The sequence below is a fragment of the Carassius carassius genome, chromosome 26, assembly GCF_963082965.1.
Source record: "Carassius carassius chromosome 26, fCarCar2.1, whole genome shotgun sequence".
Lineage (NCBI taxonomy): Eukaryota > Metazoa > Chordata > Actinopteri > Cypriniformes > Cyprinidae > Carassius > Carassius carassius.
The window spans coordinates 23,626,183-23,650,920 of NC_081780.1; the positions used below are offsets into that span (position 1 = coordinate 23,626,183).

At 39.0% G+C, this 24,738-nt stretch overlaps 1 protein-coding gene and 2 long non-coding RNA genes across 3 annotated transcripts; 2 read left to right on the plus strand and 1 right to left on the minus strand.

Annotated features, from left to right (window-relative positions):
- Positions 1-5,442: 5,442 nt before the first annotated feature.
- On the plus strand, positions 5,443-10,414 carry LOC132106336 (uncharacterized). The gene is made up of 3 exons (XR_009424125.1): positions 5,443-5,579; positions 9,618-9,812; positions 10,140-10,414. It is a non-coding gene; the product is annotated as an uncharacterized LOC132106336 (long non-coding RNA).
- A 5,743-nt stretch (positions 10,415-16,157) lies between these two features.
- LOC132105975 (uncharacterized) lies at positions 16,158-22,733 on the minus strand. The gene is made up of 3 exons (XR_009424015.1): positions 22,363-22,733; positions 22,116-22,251; positions 16,158-16,349 (listed from the first exon to the last, which is right to left on the minus strand). It is a non-coding gene; the product is annotated as an uncharacterized LOC132105975 (long non-coding RNA).
- Positions 22,734-22,917: 184 nt separating this feature from the next.
- LOC132105977 (SCAN domain-containing protein 3-like) lies at positions 22,918-24,318 on the plus strand. The gene is made up of 3 exons (XM_059511561.1): positions 22,918-23,481; positions 24,021-24,147; positions 24,236-24,318. The coding sequence occupies exons 1-3, from the start codon at positions 22,924-22,926 to the stop codon at positions 24,316-24,318; spliced, it is 768 nt and encodes a 255-aa protein (XP_059367544.1). The 5' UTR covers positions 22,918-22,923.
- The last annotated feature ends 420 nt before the right edge of the window (positions 24,319-24,738 follow it).

Below are 24,738 nucleotides of genomic sequence, written 5' to 3' on the forward strand. Positions count from 1 at the left end.
GTATCGTAAAAAGCGTTATACAAATAAACTTGAATTGAATTGAATTGTGGTTAGAAAAGCGAGCGCAGCACACCTGTGCATATAATACAACCCGAATTCCGGAAAAGTTGGGACGTTTTTTAAATTTTAATAAAATGAAAACTAAAGGAATTTCAAATCACATGAGCCAATATTTTATTCACAATAGAACATAGATAACGTAGCAAATGTTTAAACTGAGAAATTTTACACTTTTATCCACTTAATTAGCTCATTTAAAATTTAATGCCTGCTACAGGTCTCAAAAAAGTTGGCACGGGGGCAACAAATGGCTAAAAAAGCAAGCAGTTTTGAAAAGATTCAGCTGGGAGAACATCTAGTGATTAATTAAGTTAATTGATATCAGGTCTGTAACATGATTAGCTATAAAAGCTTTGTCTTAGAGAAGCAGAGTCTCTCAGAAGTAAAGATGGGCAGAGGCTCTCCAATCTGTGAAAGACTGCGTAAAAAAATTGTGGAAAACTTTAAAAACAATGTTCCTCAACGTCAAATTGCAAAGGCTTTGCAAATCTCATCATCTACAGTGCATAACATCATCAAAAGATTCAGAGAAACTGGAAAAATCTCTGTGCGTAAGGGACAAGGCCGGAGACCTTTATTCGATGCCCGTGGTCTTCGGGCTCTCAGACGACACTGCATCACTCATCGGCATGATTGTGTCAATGACATTACTAAATGGGCTCAGGAATACTTTCAGAAACCACTGTCGGTAAACACAATCCGCCGTGCCATCAGCAGATGCCAACTAAAGCTCTATCATGCAAAAAGGAAGCCATATGTGAAGATGGTCCAGAAGCGCCGTCGTGTCCTGTGGGCCAAGGCTCATTTAAAATGGACTATTTCAAAGTGGAATAGTGTTTTATGGTCAGACGAGTCCAAATTTGACATTCTTGTTGGAAATCACGGACGCCGTGTCCTCCGGGCTAAAGAGGAGGGAGACCTTCCAGCATGTTATCAGCGTTCAGTTCAAAAGCCAGCATCTCTGATGGTATGGGGGTGCATAAGTGCATACGGTATGGGCAGCTTGCATGTTTTGGAAGGCTCTGTGAATGCTGAAAGGTATATAAAGGTTTTAGAGCAACATATGCTTCCCTCCAAACAACGTCTATTTCAGGGAAGGCCTTGTTTATTTCAGCAGGACAATGCAAAACCACATACTGCAGCTATAACAACAGCATGGCTTCGTTGTAGAAGAGTCTGGGTGCTAACCTGGCCTGCCTGCAGTCCAGATCTTTCACCTATAGAGAACATTTGGCGCATCATTAAACGAAAAATACGTCAAAGACGACCACGAACTCTTTAGCAGCTGGAAATCTATATAAGGCAAGAATGGGACCAAATTCCAAAAGCAAAACTCCAGCAACTCATAGCCTCAATGCCCAGACGTCTTCAAACTGTTTTGAAAAGAAAAGGAGATGCTACACCATGGTAAACATGCCCCGTCCCAACTATTTTGAGACCTGTAGCAGAAATCAAAATTGAAATGAGCTCATTTTGTGCATAAAATTGTAAACTTTCTCAGTTTAAACATTTGCTATGTTATCTATGTTCTATTGTGAATAAAATATTGGCTCATGTGATTTGAAAGTCTTTTAGTTTTCATTTTATTAAAATTTAAAAAACGTCCCAACTTTTCCGGAATTCGGGTTGTAGACTGTCATTGGACTCCTCCTCTTTAGTAACGTCATTATCCAATCCTTCATCTCTGGATGTGAAATAGTTTATTATAACATATTTTAGGGCACTTACATCACCACGATTGAGCAGACTAAGAAGAGCAAGAACATCTAAGTGAGCAGCTTCAGACTGTGTTGTTTTCTTGCGCTCCGCCGTCTCAAGATATTGAAATGAATAAATAAAAAAAACATTGTTCTTAACATGAGAGAAAAAAGTCTTTCTTCTTGCTGCAATACATTGCTATTTTTCTGCACTAAACAAGTGAATTTTACAATGATATTTTCAGAGATGTTAGACAAGACGTTATAGAATAATAATTAAATGAAACCACAATTTTGTCAAAAAATTTAAATACAAACTATTTTTAGAATTTCCTGAAAACTCCTGCAACATCCGATGGGTTTTCCCAGATCACTTCACATATCTGCTCCGTCATGCCTAGAGCTGATCAGTGCTGGACGCTGACGAAACACATCAACTTCATGCTGTGGATCGCATAATTGGCTTTCACCGTGGACGAAGCAAAGTTGCAGCTAGCCCGCTGGCCGCTACTGTCAAATTCGCTGGTCGCACTGTTCTCAAGCCCACCAGCTGCCGCTCACTGTAGCCTGCCTTATGTAGCACTGTGTGTTTCGTTGTGAAAGTGAAACTACTTTGTTTTGCCTTCCAAAAGAGGACACAACTAGGAATCAGTGGTTAAGTTGTATTTACAACACTGTTCCAGAACAGTTCAAACCAAATATTCAGATGTGTACAGCTCATTTCATGGTGGACTGTTACCTGAACCTACAGAGTAGCCTACTATGCGTCTGTGCTCAAAGCCCGTTTCTATAAAGTGTGGCAGTAAGTATTTTAATCTTTAAAGAATTTGCCACTGATGATTCAAATTTGAGTGTTGAGCATTGTAGAGTAGCGCTTGTTTGCCCTTTCTCCTAACACAAATGCAGACATGGTTTTATGTCTACACAGCGCGCGATATGCAATGAAACGTGTAAAAAGTTGGTATAAGGGGCTGTTCACTCCGTGACTAAAAACATGTGGAAAATGCTAGGCATGCCGCGTTCTCCTTCTTTCCAAGGCGCAGATGAGGTTGTGCTCCGGAGGCGTCAACCATCAGCTGAGATCTCCATTACAACAAGGAAATTTTAGAAATGGATTTCCACCACCAAAAAACCCTTGCTGTAACTCTGCTACAAGATTTATTTAGCAGATTCAGGAACCCCATCTGGACAACAGGAGGTTTAAAGCTTACTTCAGAGTGGACAAGGACCAGTTTGATTATATTATAAGAAAAGTTGCCCCTAGCATCAGTAATCGAAGCTTAATAAATAACAGATATGGCAAACACATACACATATTCATGAATAGAATATATAACAATTCTGAAGCTATATGGGACAACCTTGTGGAAGAATATATGCCACCACCTAACAGGGAACATTTGCGAGAAATCGCAGCTGATTTCCAGCTTTTGTGGAATTTCGCTAACTGTGTTGGGGCAGTAGATGGCAAACACATAGTGATCCAGACCCCTTCTTCCAGCGGTTTTCGTTACTTTAACTACAAAGGCTCCTTCTCAATTATTCTCCTTGATGTTGTTGATGCTCGGTATGTGGTGGTGGATGTTGGGGCTTATGGCCTAAGTAGTGATGATGGTACTTTGGCTGTTTCAGCATTTGGAAGAGCTCTCTGTCAGGGCAGCCTTGGCATACCAGACGACAAACCTTTAATCAACAAGTAGTCTTCTCTGTGTCTCTCCACATCAGTGTGTCATCATTCTGGAGAATATGAGCTGTACGCAGGCAGCTTATGCTCTTCTGTATCAGCCACGACACAAAGATGCATTTTCTTTTGAATCAAAGCGTAAATATACGTAGAAAACATATCTTTGTGGCGCGGCTGACACAGAAGAGCGTAAGCTGCCTGCGTACAGCTCATAATCTCAAAAAAAATGGGGGGTATGTGATTAACGACAAAATTTCCATTTTGGGGTGGAGTATCCTTTTAAGGCTACCTGCATCTTCCACAACCTTCTGAGGGTAGATCAGGCAGAGGATCATCCACAATCACCGCCATCATTCTAGAACCTCCAGTGCGAGGAAAGCAAGCATCAACAACTCACCATATCACCAAATCATCATCAGAGAGAAATTCACCCAATATTTCTCATCTACCGAGGATGCAGTTCCATGGCAGGAGAACATTTGATGTTACAAAATTTGAATAACCAAAGAACTAATCTGTAATATACTACTTCATAAACTAATTACATTTTAATACAACTTGCCTCATTGCCTTATTTTCGAATTACAATTTATTGATTAATTCAACTGTTTTAGAAACATTCACATGTATTTATCAACATTGTAAAAATACACAAATGAAAAAAAAAAAAAATGAAAAAAAAAAAAATAGAAAATAAAGAATAAGAACACAATAATGTTTTATCTTTCTCCACCGACTAACCTCCCCTCCAACCTTACTTAAACTCAGCTTCATAAAGATTATGCTCGATTTTCAATTCACACTCTGGCTTTCTTCAGCAGAGGAAGTATTTTACATGTTCCAACGATGCTTCTGGAATTCAGAGAGGTCTGGCTCTGTGGTTCTCCTTCTCTTTCCCACTGAGGGACATCTAGAGACCGGGGTGGTAGGTGTAAGACACATAGACTGGATGTTTGCTGGCTGGCTGCTGCTGGTCGATGCCAGGGGCTCTGGCTCTACAGGAAGTAGGGTCAAAGTAATGAGGCCCTCATTGTGACTGTCCTAGGAGAATAAATTAAAGTTTATTTTAGCAGGAAAAATAAATCATGACTTAACATTGATAAAGTATGTTATGTATTAGTTTTTACTCAGGTAAATACTGGATATTTCAGTTATCCAAATACTGACAGCTACCCATACTTTCTAAATCGTTTCGGACTTCAAATGTCTGTAGAAAGCTACCTCATTACATTCAGAGTCTAGCTGATCTGAGCCCAGTGGGATGTTGGATGACGTTGGCCTCTCCTTCACAAATCGTTCCAGAAAAATTAGAGCATTCATGAACTTCTATTTCTTCTGAGTTCCTCCCTCAGAGCCATTTCTCCCTTTCTGCATCCCTCTCCTTTATATACTTATCCCTCAAATATTTCCACTTCTTTCTGCCCTCATCCTCTGAATAAACATAATGATTAATGTTCAGAGGACAGCTACATGTAACATTACATGTTTGCAAACAGTTGTCATCGGCTGAAAGAGCATTATTCTATACCATTTTATATATATATAAGACTTCTAGGAAAAACTATTAATAAGAAAAAGTTCCCCCGGAAATTTTTATCTTAGCAATAACAGTTATTCCAAGCTCCAAGCCTATGCGTCTCCATCCATCTTTCCTCTTATTTGAGTCAAAATAATGAGGGCTTGACAAGTTAGGAAATATATCGGATATATATCAGTCTGGAGTAAACAATGCAATAATGGTAAAAACACCCATATCTAAAAAGCCCACATCATACTGTCTTGTATAAAAATGAATCCATGATGAAGTAAACAAACAGTGTTACACTGATGCCATCTGGAGCTCTTTCCTAATTTTACACCATGTTTAACGCATTTAAATTTATACTGGATGTGACATGGATGGACACATCAAATCCCTGAAAGTAAACTAATGTCCTGTTCCCTTTCTGACATAGGCTAAGCCAGCACTTCTCAAAGTCCGGACTCCTTTCCGGATCCGGACCGCTGTCTCCAGGATCTCCCTAAGATTAAAGTTACTGATGTGCATCGTATTTGCAAAAAATCAACCACAGCTCCATCCAGCAAGCTGGAGAAAGGCTTTAAATTATACGCAGCCTCGTATATACACGGTTATGAAGGTAAGCAACATTTAATGTTAATTAGCTTTCAGTGCTAACTGTTAGCTAACTATAAACAAACAAATGTTTTAATTGTTTTCATCGTATGTGTTTGTGTTATTGTTATCAGTATCAAATAAAGACAGGCTGTCAGGGGAAGTCAGCGTTAGAGCCTTGTGTTACAGGTCAATGAGGAAGAATGAGGCACCACACAATTTGATAGTATGCTAGAGACATAGGGTTCACCGTTCTCCAAACCAAGTTCAGGTGTTCAAGTGTGTTCAAATAATCAAATGTGTTCAAATATTCACGTGTTCATTTTCTTGAAGTATTACAAATAGGGGGACCATACGTGCCATTTTTCCTGGACGCGTCCTTGCCAGGATTTCTGTATTGCTTTAATTCAAAGTACCTCGAGAGCGTTTTGAAAACTTAAGGAACAGATGTCATACACCATACAGACTTTATTAAAGAGTTTGGTGATTTTACATCCGAGTTAGTTCTGGCTGCAGATAAAGTTTTAATAGTTGGTGATTTTAATATCCATGTTGATAATGAAAACGATGCATTGGGATCAGCATTTATAGACATTCTGAACTTTATTGGTGTTAGACAACACGTTTCAGGACCTACTCATTGTCGAAACCATAGATTTAATACTCTAGATTTAATACTGTCACATGGAATTGATGTTGATGGTGTTGAAATTATTCAGCCAAGTAATGATATCTCAGATCATTATTTAGTTCTTTGCAAAATTCATATAGCCAAAATTGTAAATTCTACTTCATGTTACAAGTATGGAAGAACCATCACTTCTAACACAAAAGACTGCTTTTTAAGTTATCTTCCTGATGTATCCAAATTCCTTAGCATATCCAAAACCTCAGAACAACTTGATGATGTAACAGAAACTATGGACTCTCTCTTTTCTAGCACTTTAAATAAAGTTGCTCCTTAACGCTTAAGGAAGGTTAAGGAAAACAGTTTGACACCATGGTATAATGAGCATACTCGCACCCTAAAGAGAGCAGTCCGAAAAATGGAGCGCAGCTGGAGGAAAACAAAACTAGAGGTATTTCGTATTGCTTGGCGGGAAAGTAACATATCCTACAGAAAAGCATTAAAAACTGCTAGATCCGATTACTTTTCTTCTCTTTTAGAAGAAAACAAACATAACCCCAGGTATTTATTCAATACAGTGGCTAAATTAACGAAAAATAAAGCCTCAACAAGTGTTGACATTTCCCAACACCACAGCAGTAATGACTTTATGAACTACTTTACTTCTAAAATCGATACTATTAGAGATAAAATTGCAACCATTCAGCCGTCAGCTACAGTATCACATCAGACAGTGCACTATAGACCCCCTGAGGAACAGTTCCACTCATTCTCTACCATAGGAGAGGAAGAATTGTATAAACTTGTTAAATCATCTAAACCAACAACATGTATGTTAGACCCTATACCATCTAAGCTCCTAAAAGAGGTGCTTCCAGAAGTCATAGATCCTCTTCTGACTATTATTAATTCCTCATTGTCATTAGGATATGTCCCCAAAACCTTCAAACTGGCTGTTATTAAGCCTCTCATCAAAAAACCACAACTTGACCCCAAAGAACTAGTTAATTATAGACCAATCTCGAATCTCCCTTTTCTGTCCAAGATACTAGAAAAGGTGGTATCCACACAATTATATTCCTTCTTAGAGAAAAATGGTATATGTGAGGATTTCCAGTCAGGATTTAGACCGTATCATAGTACTGAGACTGCTCTCCTTAGAGTTACAAATGATCTGCTCTTATCATCTGATCATGGGTGTATCTCTCTATTAGTTTTATTGGATCTTAGTGCTGCGTTTGACACAATTGACCACAACATTCTTTTGCATAGACTTGAACACTTTGTTGGCATCAGTGGAAGTGCATTAGCATGGTTTAAATCGTACTTATATGACCGCCATCAGTTCGTAGCAGTGAATGAAGATGTATCCTATCGATCACAAGTGCAGTGTGGAGTACCTCAAGGCTCAGTACTAGGGCCGCTACTCTTCACGCTTTATATGTTACCCTTGGGAGATATCATCAGGAAACATGGTGTTAGCTTTCACTGTTATGCTGATGATACTCAGCTCTATATTTCTTCGCAGCCCGGTGAAACACACCAATTTGAAAAACTAATGGATTGCATAGTCGATATAAAAAACTGGATGACGAGTAATTTCTTACTGCTAAATTCTGAAAAAACAGAGGTGTTAATTATAGGACCTAAAAACTCTGCTTGTAATAACCTAGAACACTGTCTAAGACTTGATGGTTGCTCTGTCAATTCTTCGTCTTCAGTTAGGTACCTAGGTGTGCTATTTGATCGCAATATTTCCTTAGAAAGCCACGTTTCTAGCATTTGTAAAACTGCATTTTTCCATCTCAAAAATATATCTAAATTACGGCCTATGCTCTCAATGTCAAATGCAGAAATGTTAATCCATGCATTTATGACCTCAAGGTTAGACTATTGTAATGCTTTATTGGGTGGTTGTTCTGCACGCTTAGTTAACAAACTACAGCTAGTCCAAAATGCAGCAGCAAGAGTTCTTACTAGAACCAGGAAGTATGACCATATTAGCCTGGTCCTGTCAACACTGCACTGGCTCCCTATCAAGCATCGCATAGATTTTAAAATATTGCTTATTACTTATAAAGCCCTGAATGGTTTAGCACCTCAGTATTTGAATGAGCTCCTTTTACATTATAATCCTCTACGTCCGCTACGTTCTCAAAACTCAGGCAATTTGATAATACCTAGAATATCAAAATCAACTGCAGGTGGCAGATCCTTTTCCTATTTGGTGCCCAAACTCTGGAATAACCTACCTAACATTGTTCGGGAGGCAGACACACTCTTGCAGTTTAAATCTAGATTAAAGACCCATCTCTTTAACCTGGCATACACATAACATACTAATATGCTTTTATTATCCAAATCCGTTAAAGGATTTTTAGGCTGCATTAATTAGGTAAACCGGAACCGGAAACACTTCCCATAACACCCTATGTACTTGCTACATCATTAGTAGAATGGCATCTACGCTAATATTTGTCTGTTTCTCTCTTGTTCCGAGGTCACCGTGGCCACCAGATCCAGTCTGTATCCAGATCAGAGGGTCACTGCAGTCACCCGGATCCAGTACGTATCCAGACCAGATGCTGGATCAGCACCTAGAAAGGACCTCTACATCCCTGAAAGACAGTGGAGACCAGGACAACTAGAGCCCCAGATACAGATACCTTGTCTCAGAGGAGCACCAGGACAAGACCACAGGAAACAGATGATTCTTCTGCACAATCTGACTTTGCTGCAGCCTGGAATTGAACTACCGGTTTCGTCTGGTCAGAGGAGAACTGCCCCCCCAACTGAGCCTGGTTTCTCCCAAGGTTTTTTTCTCCATTCTGTCACCGATGGAGTTTCGGTTCCTTGCCGCTGTCGCCTCTGGCTTGCTTAGTTGGGGACACTACATCTACAGCGATATCGTTGACTTGATTGCAAATAAATGCACAGACACTATTTAACTGAACAGAGATGACATCACTGAATTCAATGATGAACTGCCTTTAACTATCATTTTTGCATTATTGACACTGTTTTCCTAATGAATGTTGTTCAGTTGCTTTGACGCAATGTATTTTGTTTAAAGCGCTATATAAATAAAGGTGACCGATCGGTCTGCACGCAAACAAAGCCAAAATCTAGATATTTTAGGCAATGTAGAAATCCTGGCCAGGACACGTCCTGGAAAAATGTCTCTTATGGTCACCCTAATTTCAAATAACAAGGAGGTTTTGCAGAAGAATCATAATGTTGTCAGTCAGAATTTGAAATCTGTATTAAGTTCCCTTTATGGTTCCAGCATTAAGTATTACATAAACCCAGAGTAGCCATGGAGTAATCTACTCCTGCAAAGCCAACTTGGTTATTGTTCTACTAAAATTAACATGCTACTAACTTGGACTTTTTTGGTAAGAAATACAAGTTAATTATTATATATGTATTTTTTAGGTTGGACTCAGGGATGCTTCACCTGTGGGGCTCACACAAAGCGAGTGTTCATGTGTGGCAGGCACTGCTTTGTGCAATCACACGGTTGCCTTACTCTTTCAAAGTGCTCATTTTTCCCAGCTTAATTTATCTGTTGTACCCCCTGTGCTTAGCTGCACTGAAAGAGAACAATCCTGGCATAAACCACGAACAATGGTAATTAAAATCAGAATTTTAGCCTTATCTATTAGACTGTATAATCACAATATGTGACATTGTGAAACTTAGACTAAAATCTCAATGTAATTCTGAGATCAGGAGCATCAAAGTTCAATTTCATCCATTTAATTCACCATGATTTCAATATTTGACATGATCTTATTCAGTTCATATTTAAGATATCAAGGTTATATTTTCACAGAATGTGCTGTACATTATGTAAGATAATTTTATGTAGAAACCGTTTTTTTTTTTAAAGTGCATTCTATGTTTATAGTTTCAACTTTGTCATTCTCTCTAATATTACTTGCATTTGTCTGTCAGGGTGTAAAACCAGGCCCAATCAATGCCATGGTCATCACAAAACCTGTAGCAAATCGTACTACACAAGGTGGAGTGAGGTAAGTTCAGCAACCAATTATTTTTTTCTTTAGTACAAGGATGCTAAGGACAAAGATAATTTGTTTAACAGCATAAGGTCTTGCAATGAAATGCAGCAGTGTTCTTATGCATTTAAAAAAATACAGAGTATAAAAAGTATAGACATAGTAATTAGAGCTATAACAAATGTAATGTTAGCAACAACAATTTTCAAGCTAAACATTGCATGTTTAGAGTTGAGGAGGCATACTCAGATTCAACCTTGAGGACAAGCCACTTGTTACCACCATGAACATGTCACCTGACAAGCCACTTATAGAAAGTGCATTCGGGTTGGTCCAGGAAGGAAGCGTGTTGTCCTACCAGCAGCCTGTCTTAACATCACGGTACATCAAACTACATGATGCCCCATCAACTCCACCTTTGCCTCTTGAAGGACATCATCTTGCTCCATCTAAATGCATGTTTGTTTGCACCGAGGAGGAGCTCTTACACCTTCAAAGTCTAAACACACCATTAGATATGGCTCAAAAAATTGAAGAGGCAACACGCGAGCAAAGCTCTTGTCCTGACTGGCATCAGCTTCGCAGATCAAGAGTATGTAACGGATATGCAGGTCATCGATTCATGGGTTCTGAACTAATGAATCACGGTTCGTTGAATCTAAAACAATGCAAACCCAAAGTTTGTAGATTTTGAATCCAGGCATATAAACCCAACTCTTTATAAGCTAAATGCCTGGCCTGGCGCCAGCCTGGCTGGATTTAAATTATTTACGACACTGGACGAGACATTCCAAAGTCACGTGAGCAGCCTCAAAGGAGAAATGACCACATTCCTAAACACACACACACACAAACTTTTCTTTACGCTCTTTATGTAAGCCCTTAATAATATGTATTTTTATTAGGTTTGTGCTTTGCATAAAATGGTTAATCCTTGTTAAGTGAGGAGTATAAGTTGCTAACTTATAAATTGGAAATATTTCTCCTAATTTTAATGTTCTCAAATAGAATCATGAGTTGTAACCCTAATCCCTTAGCAGCTCGTAAAACTTTATGACCTAACAAACATGACAGGAAAAAGCCAGCTCACTTTTCTCAATGTATTCTAAATGTATTAAGTATTGCTTTTTGGTGCATTAGATGTTTTCCATAATCAAAAATTGGAGTATCTACAATTTTATTGTGTGTTAATCTTTAAATGTGTGTAATTCTGCATATGAATGTAACGTCATTTATCTATCAGTTATATATGTAATTTTTGGTATCTTTGGAATTGTCATGTTGTGACCCAACTATCCACCTGTATGAAAGGTGTGTAAAATGTATTAATCTGGAATTACGAACTTGCTAGAATATCACTGCTGAAATCTTATAAACCAGAACTTATTAGAGTGGGTGTTTCCCCAGAGACAAAGGAACTTTTTCCCGCTTCAGATCGCGGACGTTCATTGGTTGTTCATGCGAACAGAGGCGTGAACCAGTCGAGCTATAAGGACTAACCCAGGAAGTTCCTCTCTTACTCCCTCTTGGCTCTTACAGCTCTTACTCATGGCTCCTTCGGGAGCTTTCATCTCCGTGTTTTCGTTTCTTTTCATTACTAAGTTTATTCATCTATTCGCCTCTCCACACGAGGAAGACGAATTCTGAAACATTGCTTTGTTGAACCTTTCAAATATACCGCGCGATTCCGCAGCAGCCCGGAAGACACAAAAGAACACGCCTAGCAACAGGACCACGCTCACGCTGCTCACACGCACGCTGGTCTGGCAATCACAAAGAGACTCATCAGCCCGGAAGACACGAGAGAACATGCCCAATCACAAAGAGACCACATGCAAGTATCATTCTCAATGGAGATTTAAATGCTGCTTAAAGTTTGTCTATGATTTGATTCATTGTTGTCTTTCAAGGGTTACTGTCTGTGAGTTTGCATAACTGAGCGCGTGATTCTGTGATCACGCCTATTCTCTCATTCACCCCCTCTCACTCATTCGCTCTCTCTCTCTCTCTCTCCCTCTCCCTCATTTGGATTCCGTTATGTCTTGTACAAAGTTTACTGTCTATATTGTCGTATGCGTATTTACCCTGTGTGATTTGTAGTTTGATGTATTATTAGTTCAATTATTAAAAACCAATATATATTCATGATTGCCTCTGTCTAAGCCTCACATTACGAGTCAATGAAATGTCTGATCTTTAGGAGCTCTTTACTTTTTAGTAACCTAAATTTCATAATGATAGGATAATGTTTTCATGGCCAGAGAATATTTTTCCTTGAATTATAAGAAGTGATAACTTTATTGAAAATTGATAAGTTAATCTTACGGCTGTTTGCTGGACAAACCACTGTTTGATTTGCGGTAATTCACAGTAAGAGATATCACTATAATTGATATGAAGAATGGAATATTGACATTTTAATGAGTAAATTACAGTGCCTTGTAATGAGTTATTGATATACAACCCGAATTCTGGAAAAGTTGGGACGTTTTTTAAATTTTAATAAAATGAAAACTAAAAGACTCTAAAATCACATGAGCCAATATTTTATTCACAATAGAACATAGATAACATAGCAAATGTTTAAACTGAGAAAGTTTACAATTTTATGCACAAAATGAGCTCATTTCAATTTTGATTTCTGCTACAGGTCTCAAAATAGTTGGGACGGGGCATGTTTACCATGGTGTAGCGTCTCCTTTTCTTTTCAAAACAGTTTGAAGACGTCTGGGCATTGAGGCTATGAGTTGCTGGAGTTTTGCTGTTGGAATTTGGTCCCATTCTTGCCTTATATAGATTTCCAGCTGCTGAAGAGTTCGTGGTCGTCTTTGACGTATTTTTCGTTTAATGATGCGCCAAATGTTCTCTATAGGTGAAAGATCTGGACTGCAGGTAGGCCAGGTTAGCACCCGGACTCTTCTACGACGAAACCATGCTGTTGTTATAGCTGCAGTATGTGGTTTTGCATTGTCCTGCTGAAATAAACAAGGCCTTCCCTGAAATAGACGTTGTTTGGAGGGAAGCATATGTTGCTCTAAAACCTTTATATACCTTTCAGCATTCACAGAGCCTTCCAAAACATGCAAGCTGCCCATACCGTATGCACTTATGCACCCCCATACCATCAGAGATGCTGGCTTTTGAACTGATTGCTGATAACATGCTGGAAGGTCTCCCTCCTCTTTAGCCCGGAGGACACGGCGTTCGTGATTTCCAACAAGAATGTCAGATTTGGACTCGTCTGACCATAAAACACTATTCCACTTTGAAACAGTCCATTTTAAATGAGCCTTGGCCCACAGGACACGATGGCGCTTCTGGACCATGTTCACATATGGCTTCCTTTTTGCATGATAGAGCTTTAGTTGGCATCTGCTGATAGCACGGCGGATTGTGTTTACCGACAGTGGTTTCTGAAAGTATTCCTGGGCCCGTTTAGTAAAGTCATTGACACAATCATGCCGATGACAGTGTCGTCTGAGAGCCCGAAGACCACGGGCATCCAATAAAGGTCTCCGGCCTTGTCCCTTACGCACAGAGATTTCTCCAGTTTCTCTGAATCTTTTGATGATGTTATGCACTGTAGATGATGAGATTTGCAAAGGCTTTGCAATTTGACGTTGAGGAACATTGTTTTTAAAGTTTTCCACAATTTTTTTACGCAGTCTTTCACAGATTGGAGAGCCTCTGCCCATCTTTACTTCTGAGAGACTCTGCTTCTCTAAGACAAAGCTTTTATAGCTAATCATGTTACAGACCTGATATCAATTAACTTAATTAATCACTAGATGTTCTCCCAGCTGAATCTTTTCAAAACTGCTTGCTTTTTTAGCCATTTGTTGCCCCCGTGCCAACTTTTTTGAGACCTGTAGCAGGCATTAAATTTTAAATGAGTTAATTAAGTGGATAAAAGTGTAAAATTTCTCAGTTTGAACATTTGCTACGTTATCTATGTTCTATTGTGAATAAAATATTGGCTCATGTGATCTGAAATTCCTTTAGTTTTCATTTTATTAAAATTTAAAAAACGTCCCAACTTTTCCGGAATTCGGGTTGTATGCAATTTAGCTATTTTTCATCTTAAATAATTTTAATGTAACTGTCATATGAGATATATATATTTATAATATTCCTGATTAATTATTCAAATTCCCTATATATCATTTGAGTTAATTATTATGTACAACCCAGTGCGGCTACAAGTAACAGCTTCCAGGTTTCGGGAGATATGTCACGTCAGAGTCCCTCGCAGAGCGAATCATCAGAGGAAGCCGACAGACGGCAGAGATGAGAAGAGGTGCTGAAATGGAGTCGGAGGTAACCGTGGAATACAGCAATTTGAAAAATGTTAACTACTCACCCTGTGGTTTAATCATCCATCCAAATGCTACCTGGCTTGGTGCATCCCCTGATGGTGAGGTCTTTGATCCAACTGACAGTCCTCAATTTGGACTTGTTGAAATTAAATGTCCTAATGTCAAAAACATTATTGACAGCAAATATATGCAAATGGACAATGGGTTTCTCACCCTAAAAAAGGGCCATGCATACTATTACCAAGTGCAGGGACAGCTACTGGTCTCAGGAATGCAGTGGTGTGATTTCATGGTGTGGGCCCAGGAGGATTATTTTGTCCAGCGTATCTACAGTGACACTTCAGTGCACAAAGTTATTAGAGAGAAGGTGGATTATTTTTACTTTTACACATACGTGCCTAAATACTTGTCAATGAAACAGTAACTGAAATTAAGTTGTCAGAGAAATTACATCTGTAAAACAGCACTCAAACATGTTAATAAATGTTTATTTGTACGATGTCTGTTTCTTATGTTCAATTCCATTCTCGTATTTGTACAATGTCAGTTTCATTTACAGTAAATTTCATTTATCTTGCTTGTCATAAGTTTTTTTTTAAATAAACCGATTCAGAGTTAACATAAAAAATGGCAATGAAACAGTAACCGTTAAAGCAGGGGTCGCGAGATCCACTTTCCTGCAGAGTTTTGCGGTAACCATAATCAAACACACCTGCCTGTGATTTTCTAATGATCCTAAAGACATTGATTAGCATGCAGGAAAGTGGATCTCGCGAGCCAGATTTGAGGATCACTGAGTTAAAGTAAGCCATAAATGTGAAATAGCATACCAGTACTCAAAGTAAACAGTCATATAAGAGTTGATCTCATTTGATCCATGTCTTCACTAATGCCTTGTTTTGATAATTTGACAACAGACATGCAACTGTAAAAAGTTGATTCATGTTAACACTGTGGGAAAGTGTGATGACACAATCAAAACGTTTGTTTTGTTTGATCCTCCTGATGACTCGTTCCACATGCACAGCTAGCACAGTCTTGCTATTGCCTGTGTTTCTTTCACCTGATGTGCTGGCATCTGCTTTAACCTGGAGAGAAATGGTGGACAGTACACTTTGCAACTGACACAGTCACTAATCAGAAAGCCTTTATCAACCATAACTGCCATGTCTTCTGTCAGTCTTTTTGTTATCCCACACTGTTTAAAGAGCTCCCTGTCACTCATTGACCCAGCATAAAGCTGAGAGACAAATGTCACTGGTCCATGAGGAGCTATTCCAATGAGGCCTTTCATTGTGCAGTGAGATTTGTAATTTGAGTACATTTCACTTTGGAGTAGTGGTGAGGACGGTGTTTGACATCTGATCTCAGTGCAGTCAATGATGATCTGTGTGTCTGGGAAATCCGTGAACTCTTCAGGGAGGTTAGATTTACATTTACATTTATTCATTTAGCAGACGCTTTTATCCAAAGCGACTTACAATTGCTATATATGTCAGAGGTTGCACGCCTCTGGAGCAACTAGGGGTTAAGTGTCTTGCTCAGGGACACATTGGTGTCTCACAGTGGATTCGAACCCGGGTCTCTCACGCCAAAGACGTGTGTCTTATCCACTGCGCCAACACCACCCCATCAGCTTTTACATCAGCTGCTGAAAGCCACACACACACTGATCCCAGCAGTGTATAGAGGTAGTTTGTCCACGTCGAAATTATTCTGCTCACTGTGGAAGGATGCATATGAAATCGGTGTGCCAGGTCTCTCTCCTCTAAACCAACTGACAGGTGCATAAGGAAAAGAAAAAACTCATCGATTGGCTGCAGCAGCTGTCTCTGGAAAAGTAAAACATGCATGAAAGGTAATTTAAGTCCATAAAAACATATAGATAACATCAATGGCGGCTTGTCCATAGGGGGCGCCGCCCCCATTAACATTTCAGAAATTAACATGTGTAAAAACATTATATTAAAATGAAAAAAAAAAATGAAAAAAATAGTTTACTCATGTGCCGGCTGGTAGTGAGAGCCTCAGAATTTAATAAAAACTGTCTTTAATCGATTAACTATTTACTATGTTTTTCAATACGTTTCATGGGCGAGGGACGCCGGACACATGGGTGTCTATGTGAGTACACAAATTCTCGGGCAGCATGTGACCTGAAGCTGGTCTCTGATTGGTTTCTTAAAGATCCTCTTCGGGGCGCAAGTCGTTGCGTCCCTGGCCAATCATAATTGGATACATGTTATTTTGTCCAATCTGATTGGTTCTCGTCAACTGTACGCGGCGGGAAATAACCTTTTCACTTTTTTCACTGATCACTTTTTATTACGCAATGGCAGCAGTTAATCAAAACGCAGTTATTTATTTACAAAAAAATCCTTTCTCAAGACTTTCACTTGAAGAAAAAAAAAAGATTAAGGATCTCGGACCGGAACAACCTGATTTACAGATCCAGCAGCAGGCCAGTGACAGAGGACGAAGCTACAAACGGAGCTTTACCCGCGCTTGTTACGAGAAACGGAGCTGGCTGACTGGATGTGATGTTAGCAATGCCCTGTTTTGTTTTCCCTGTCTTCTTTTCAAAGTGTCGGCACTGAAGTTTTGTGGACAACTACGGGGGTAAGCGACCTCAAACATCTATCTGACAAATGCAAACGTCATGAATGTAGCCGCAGCCATCTTGAGAATAGCGTGAAACTAAAGTTTTTGGGCAAAGTAAGCATTGCGGAACAACTAGACGAAGGCTACAGGATTGGCATTAGGAGGCACAACGAAGAGGTGACAAAAAATCGACACATACTGTCCAGGATAATAGACTGTGTAAAGTTTTGTGGAGCATTTGAGTTGGCTTTACGTGGTCATGATGAGAGTGAGAGCTCAGATAACCCTGGTATATTCCGAGGATTGGTGGATTTTGTGGTCTCTCTTGATGGAGTATTGAAAGAGCATCTTGACAGTGCTACTGTATTTAAGGGAACGTCGAAAACTATACAGAACGAGCTTCTGGATTGTATGTTATCTGTTACAAGAGAAGAAATAATCAAAGAAGTCCAGACAAGTAGTTTTTTATCAATCCAGGCATATGAAACCACAGATATTGCTACACTGGCCCAGCTTGTGCTTGTTTTGCGCTACATCGACGACAAAAATAACGTGCAGGAAAGATTTTTTGAGTTCATCCCTCTGCAGTCAGCTACAGCTGAGTCCATTGCTACTGCTCTAAAAGAGCGTCTTGCTTCTATCCTCCCTGAGGATCAGAAAAGTAAGCTCATCTGCCAGGCATATGATGGGGCCAGCGTGATGAGGGGTGCCACTGCAGGTGTACAGAGAAAAGTACAAGATGTGTATCCAAATGCCCACTATATCCACTGCTACGCTCATCAGCTCAACCTGATTATGCAGCAGGCCACGTCTCACATATCCAAGACGAGAATTTTTTTTTCTAACATTGGTGGATTTGCCAGCTTTTTTTCTAAGTCACCCAAGCGTACATGTTTTCTGGATAAAGTGGTTGCCCATAGACTGCCAAGATCCAGCAATGTCAGATGGAACTTTCATAGCCGTGCCATTAATACAGTTTTTGAGCACAGAGAGGATCTCATTCACTGTTTTAAGAGCATACAAGGCTCAGGTGACTTTGACCCCATTGCTGTCAGAGAAGCAGGTGCCCTGTCCATGCTACTCGAGGATGATGATTTTAAGTTCTTTCTGGAACTTTATCACCACATCATGCCACATGTAGACTTCCTCTATGCCAAGCTCCAGAAGAAGAACATTGATTCGGTCCATATCAACGTGAGCATCCAACAGTTCCAACAGGAAATACAAAAGATCAGGTAACTGTATTCCTGTAATATGATCATTATTTGGTTTCTCTCTCATTATTAACTCTCTCTCTTTTGCCAATATTATAATAAACTAGCTTTGTCTTTTGCAGAAACTCTCTCCACTCCATTGGTGAACAAAGCAGTGGTTCTCAGCCAACAAAGAGACGCCGGGTGCTCAGTCCGGAAGAACGTGAAAGGATTGGAGCAGAGGTGAGTTTGTTATAGAAATCAGTCAAAATACTATTTTACAATATTGTTGTGCTGCAGAAATGTCCTGCCTGCATATCATATTCTACAGACTCAAGAAAACAATTTTAGTTTGGTATAAATCCTTACAAAAACATAAACAATCAAATTAGGGATGCAAGTTATCGATTAATTCATTAATCTTTAGTTGATTGACCTTATCGATCGATTTAACGATTAACTGATAAGTGGCTATTTTCCTCAGAATGTAAATTTCTTACAGTATCGATAGTGTCTTTAACATAAAAAGCAAAATATTGCTTATATACTGAATAAAAATGCATGTTATATTGATGTTTTATTGTAACAGTTGGGATACGGTACAGATAATGGCATTTATGTAGTTTAACAAAATAAATTTTGCACAGAAAATTAAAATGCATAAAAAATAATTGTGGACTGGCACCTGTTGCATGTGAAACATTAAACAACATAACATACATTTAAAATAGAAATCTATATGGGTAGGCTTACCCTACACAATATTAAAGGGGAAATGAAGCAGTCAATCAATTTTACATGATTTACTAGATGGATTTTCACTTTAATCAGCAATTATATAAGAAACATGACAATGTAAACATATAAAAGAAAAACTTTATATATTTCGCGACCAAGGAGCCGACATTGTGCAGTATTCTAACCTATGACGTCACGGGGTTGGTTGGCTCAGGAATATAATAGGAATATGTAGGAATATCCCATCATCAAACTGTCTACACCACGACACTTTGACCACAAACATCTAACGTTAGGTACAGACATTATTAGGTAACAGCTGTAAGCATGAACTAACTCATGCTAACTTAGTGAAGTTTATTAGTACCAGACAAAAACACAGCATGGTAAGTTTGTGCACCATGGTGATGCAGGATTGACTGACAGCAGATGAACTCTGACACGGTGGGCATCGCAGTACAACAGCCACGTTACAACAAACACATGCTAACTTACGAGACGTTGAAGAGAGACAGGAATGTGATGGCAGACATCGCAAACCGTTTCAATCTGCAGTTTGTTTACATATAACGTTAGACGTCGTCTTTTTGTCTGGTACTAATAATCTTCACTAAGTTAGCTAAACACTAAGTTTGCATGAGTTTTATTTATTTAATATTTATCTGACAGGAACAAATGCATAGAACATTGCTTTAAAAAGAATAGAAAGAAGATGCCATGCATACAGGTTTATAGCCATGACTAATTTGCAACCCCTGTCCCTGGTTAGGCTTGTAAAATTAAAACAGAAATTTCAGAATATTGAATTAAAAATGTATAACCATTAAAATACATGTAATAAATACATCCCATACATGAAAATAAGATATGGGCTTAAATAGATGTAGAAATCAATATAAAACTAGTCTAGACACATTTAACGATACAAAAACACAAAAATGTGCATATGTCTGTGCATGCTAACAACTTTGTTTGTATGCATTGTTGTATCCTGTACAGTCAGTGTTCACACAGTTGTTTTAAATGTGTATTAAAAACATTGAGTTCTGTAAATGTTTTAATTTCTGATGGCAAAGGGTTCACGCTTACAGCTGTTAGCTAATAATGACGTCAATTGTTTGCGGTCAAAACATAGTTTGATGTCGGGATCTGCTGAACAGAAAGGAAGATATTTAGAAGAACGTCAGTAACCAGACAGTTTTAGATACAATTGACATGGAAGTCAATGGTATCTAAAACTGTCTGGTTACTGACGTTCTTTTAAATATCTTCCTTTCTGTTCAGCAGAAGAAATTAATTCATACAGGTTTGAAAAAAGACATGAGGGTGAGTATATGATGACAGGCTACTACCTTACATTTATATGTTGTTTAATTATCTCTATAGGTCTGTGACACAATCCTGGGACACACTAGGGAGCGTTTCTCCTTCACAGACCACCTTGTCTGTGCCACCTTGTTGCAGGGGGACAGGTTTGACGAGTACAAGGATACCTTTCCTGACGATGCATTGAGCAGCACCATCAGAGCGTACCCGATGCTCAATGGAAGCAAGCTCAAGACAGAGCTCAGTCTTATCTACAGCAAGCAAGAGTTCAGTGCCTGCCGTGGTGCTGTGGACCTATTCCAGCTGTTTATGGAGAATAATCTCGAAGAAGTCTTTTCTGAAACTGTGACTCTCCTAAAAGTTTTCATAACCACACTCATGACCACGGCTGAAGCTGAGAGGTGCTTTTCAACCTTGAAAAGAATAAAAACGTTTCTCAGAAACACCATGACCCAGGAGAGGCTGAATGCACTGGCATTGCTGTCCATGGAAAAGAGACTTGTCACAGAGATGACTGACTTTAATCAGAGAGTCATTGAGAAATTTGCTGGCCAGAAAGAGAGAAGAGCTAAATTTATGTTCAAGTAGGAAAGATGCTTTTTGGTACTGATTTGTTGATCTGAAATCTATATAAAGAACAGCACTGTTTTATGTTCAAGTAGGAAACATGCTTTTTGTTGCTGCTTTGTTGGTCTGAAATGTACAGATCCTTTCGTCGGAGATAATGTGAATTCACTTAAGAGACAGACCCTTTCCAAAAAATTAGAATATCATGGAAAAGTTAATTATTTCAGGAATTCAACTTAAAATGTGAAACTAATATATTATATAGGCTCATTGCTTGCAAAGTGAGATATTTCAAGCCTTTATTTGTTATAATTTTGATGATTATGGCTTACAGCTTATGAAACCCACAAAATCTAAATGTCAGAAAATTAGAATATTACATGAAATCTCACTGTAGTAGTTACACAGTAATCCCATGGTCATTGAACCAGGTTTTGGTTATTTTGCTAGTGTGGGCAGGTGAAAATCCTGCTGGAAAATCATCATCTTCATAAAGCATATTCATAAAGCTTTTCTGCTGAAGGAAGCATGAAGTGCTCTAATGTCCTGGAAGTCCAGAGTCAATGCAGCCGTCTACCAGGACATTTAGAGCACTTCATGCTTCCTTCAGCAGAAAAGCTTTATGAATATGCTTTATGAAGATGATTTTCAACAGGATTTTCACCTGCCCACACTGCCAAAATAACCAAAACCTGGTTCAATGACCATGGGATTACTGTGTAACTATTAAAGTGTGATTTCATGTAATATTTAAATTTTCAAAAATTTTGTTTTCGTGGGTTCCATAAGCTGTAAGCCATAATCATCAAAATTATAACAAATCAAGGCTTAAAATATCTCACTTTGCAAGCAATGAGCCTTTTGTATAGAATTAGTTACACATTTTAAGTTGAATTCCTAAAATAATTTAACTTTTCCATGATATTCTAATTTCTGGAAAGGGTCTGTATATAAAGGAGAGCAACATTATGTTCAAGTAGGAAACATGCTTTTTGTTACTATGTTGGTCTGAAATGTAAATAAAAAAGAGATCAAAATAGCTTTTTTGTTTCTGCTTTGTATTTTGTCCCCCCCCCCCCCCCCCCCAAGATAACATGTTGTAAATACTGACCTGTACTGTGTTCTGTAGATGTACAGTCACACTTATCGTGTGCATGCAAGTATATAAACTACCTCTGATGGTGGCAGTACACGTGTGATATCTTCATGCTTTCTAGCAGCAGATTTCGATCTGGACACACGAATGATTTTGTGTACAGATGGCTCGATTAGCCATCAGAATGACATCAGGTGACGGTAGCTGGGAAACCTGTAAGCAGAAGTCTTATACTGAATACATTTACAAATTGTTTACATACATCTAAAACTGAGTATATGTAATCACATCTATATGTAAGATTCTACCAATGTTTAGACTTACCTTGTGTAAAATCTGATGTCCTCATCTGAGCCGGCAAACCGCTCCAATGCGAAATCACGCTGAACGTGTAGCTCATGTAGCTGTTTTTTCAGCTCCTCCACTTCATTAGAGAGTTCTTCTACTTTAGCACATGCCAGGTCTAATGAAGAAGGCTCAGGAATGCTACAGTAATCATGATCCATCGTTACATCCATGGGTACGGGTTCAGCGGATACCACTTCGGCAGGCCTCTCTCTCCTCTCCCACACACTGGGCCGCAGTGCTTTAGCTGTGTAATTATTCCAGGCAAAGATTACTGGCACAGCACCAGTTACTAACTTTCGCCGTGCCTCTGGTGTTTGCGGTTCACTAAACTGATCAATGCTAAAATGTTTACTTAATGAATCAACAAATAAGTTGCTTGTGAGAGCTGTGACACAGCAAGACAGAGCTACAGAAGCATCTTTCCGTGTGGCCTGGGTACTAGGCATAAACAAGAAGCCATTCACTGATGCAGAGATAGTTAAGGAGTGTTTAGTGGAGATAGCAGATGCTTTGTTTGAGGGAAAGGAGAGACAGGAGATGTCAAAAACATTTAAGAAAATTCCACTGTCCAATGACACATTTACAAGGAGAACAGAGGTACTTGCCTATGACTTAGTAAACCAGTTAACTGATGATATCAAAGATGCACCCTGCCTTTCACTTGCGGTGGATGAGTCAACAGATAGCACAGACCAAGCCCAGCTATGTGTGTTTGTCAGATATTTCAGCAAGGCAAAGGGGACATTCTGTGAAGACATACTGGGCCTTACTCCACTCTGTCACACTAGAGGAGAGGACATATATGAAGCTATCATTCAGATGCTTAATGAACGGGGAATTGATGTCAAGCATATTGTGTCCTTCACTACTGATGGTGCTCCAGCCATGATAGGGAAGGAGAAGGGAGCTGTTCTGCGTCTTAAAGAGCAGCACTCTGACCTGCTGACATACCACTGTATAATACACCAGTCCGTGCTGTGTGCTAGCCTTGGAAAAGAATATTCAGACGTCATGGAAACTATTATGAAGCTTGTGAACTACCTGAGAGCCTCCTCTGCCCTTCAGCACCGTCTTCTGCGGGCATTGCTTACTGAGGTAAGAATTTACTTGAATTTTTACATCTACTGTGTTTTTGTGTGTGTGTGGGTCAATAGGGGTTTATTAAGTGTTGATCACGCATGCACGCATGAACACACACACACACACACACACACACACACACACGCACACACACACACACACAAACACACACACACACTCACACACAGAGAGAGACTGTGCTAATATGTCTCCAGAGCAAAAGCATTTACATCTTTAACAATTTTAATCAACGTGTTACTAAGGCATAATTAATGCAGGAAATACAGAAAATCTCCCCACTGACTGATGATAAGTCAACCCTTATTTCACAATTTTTTTTTATTTATTTAATCATTTTTAATTGTGAATAAAATGTAATTATATGCATTTGGAACTATTAAAGGTGGTCATCAAAATCTACTTACAACAGACTTTAACCATTTACATTTACAGCACTTACAAAGGTGTTTGTGTTCACTTTATGAATATTTATGCTACACAAAAAGGTAATGTATTTATTTATTTGTATATATATTTTTTCTTTCTCTTATCAGGTAAATGCTGCTTATGACGACTTACTCCTCCATAACAATGTTAGGTGGCTGAGTGAGGGAAAAGTCTTGGAAAGGTTTTGGGGCAATCAGGAAAGATTTGGAGATGTTTTTGTCCCAGCAGAAAAATGTCAAAGCCAGACATTACTTGGATTTTCTGAGGGATTGTGGAGGCCACACCATGGAGGTTGTGATGTCCTGTGATGTCACTTTTAAAGATCTCCAGCCGCCTTTCAAAGGAACGCACTGCTGCCATCAGATCATACACTGTGTTGCCTTGGCCCTGGAGCTTCAGATTTAGTTCATTTAGATGAGATGTTATGTCCACTAAAAAGGCCACTCTCCGAAAAAGCACAAAAAACACTCGACAGACTACTTTGACATAAAACAAATCAAAAACAAGGATGAAACAGTGGTACATATCTGATAAAGCACCGGAATTTATGTCTTGGGTCGTTGTCCCGGTAAAATCAATTCTGACACAGATTACAGCCAACGGATCGATCAGTTATATTATGTATATTATGTATACTATGTAAATCACAGGACATGCAGACTGAACTCATTGACTTGCAGGAAAATGTGGCTGTGCAGGAAGTGGACTGTGACACTGTTACCTTTTAGACTAAAATGGTCACAGCTAAAAAATTTCCCCAATCTACTGTACAGAAAGTAGCTCAGTAGAGCTAGTAGAAAGTCAACCTATCTGTGTGAGTCTGCA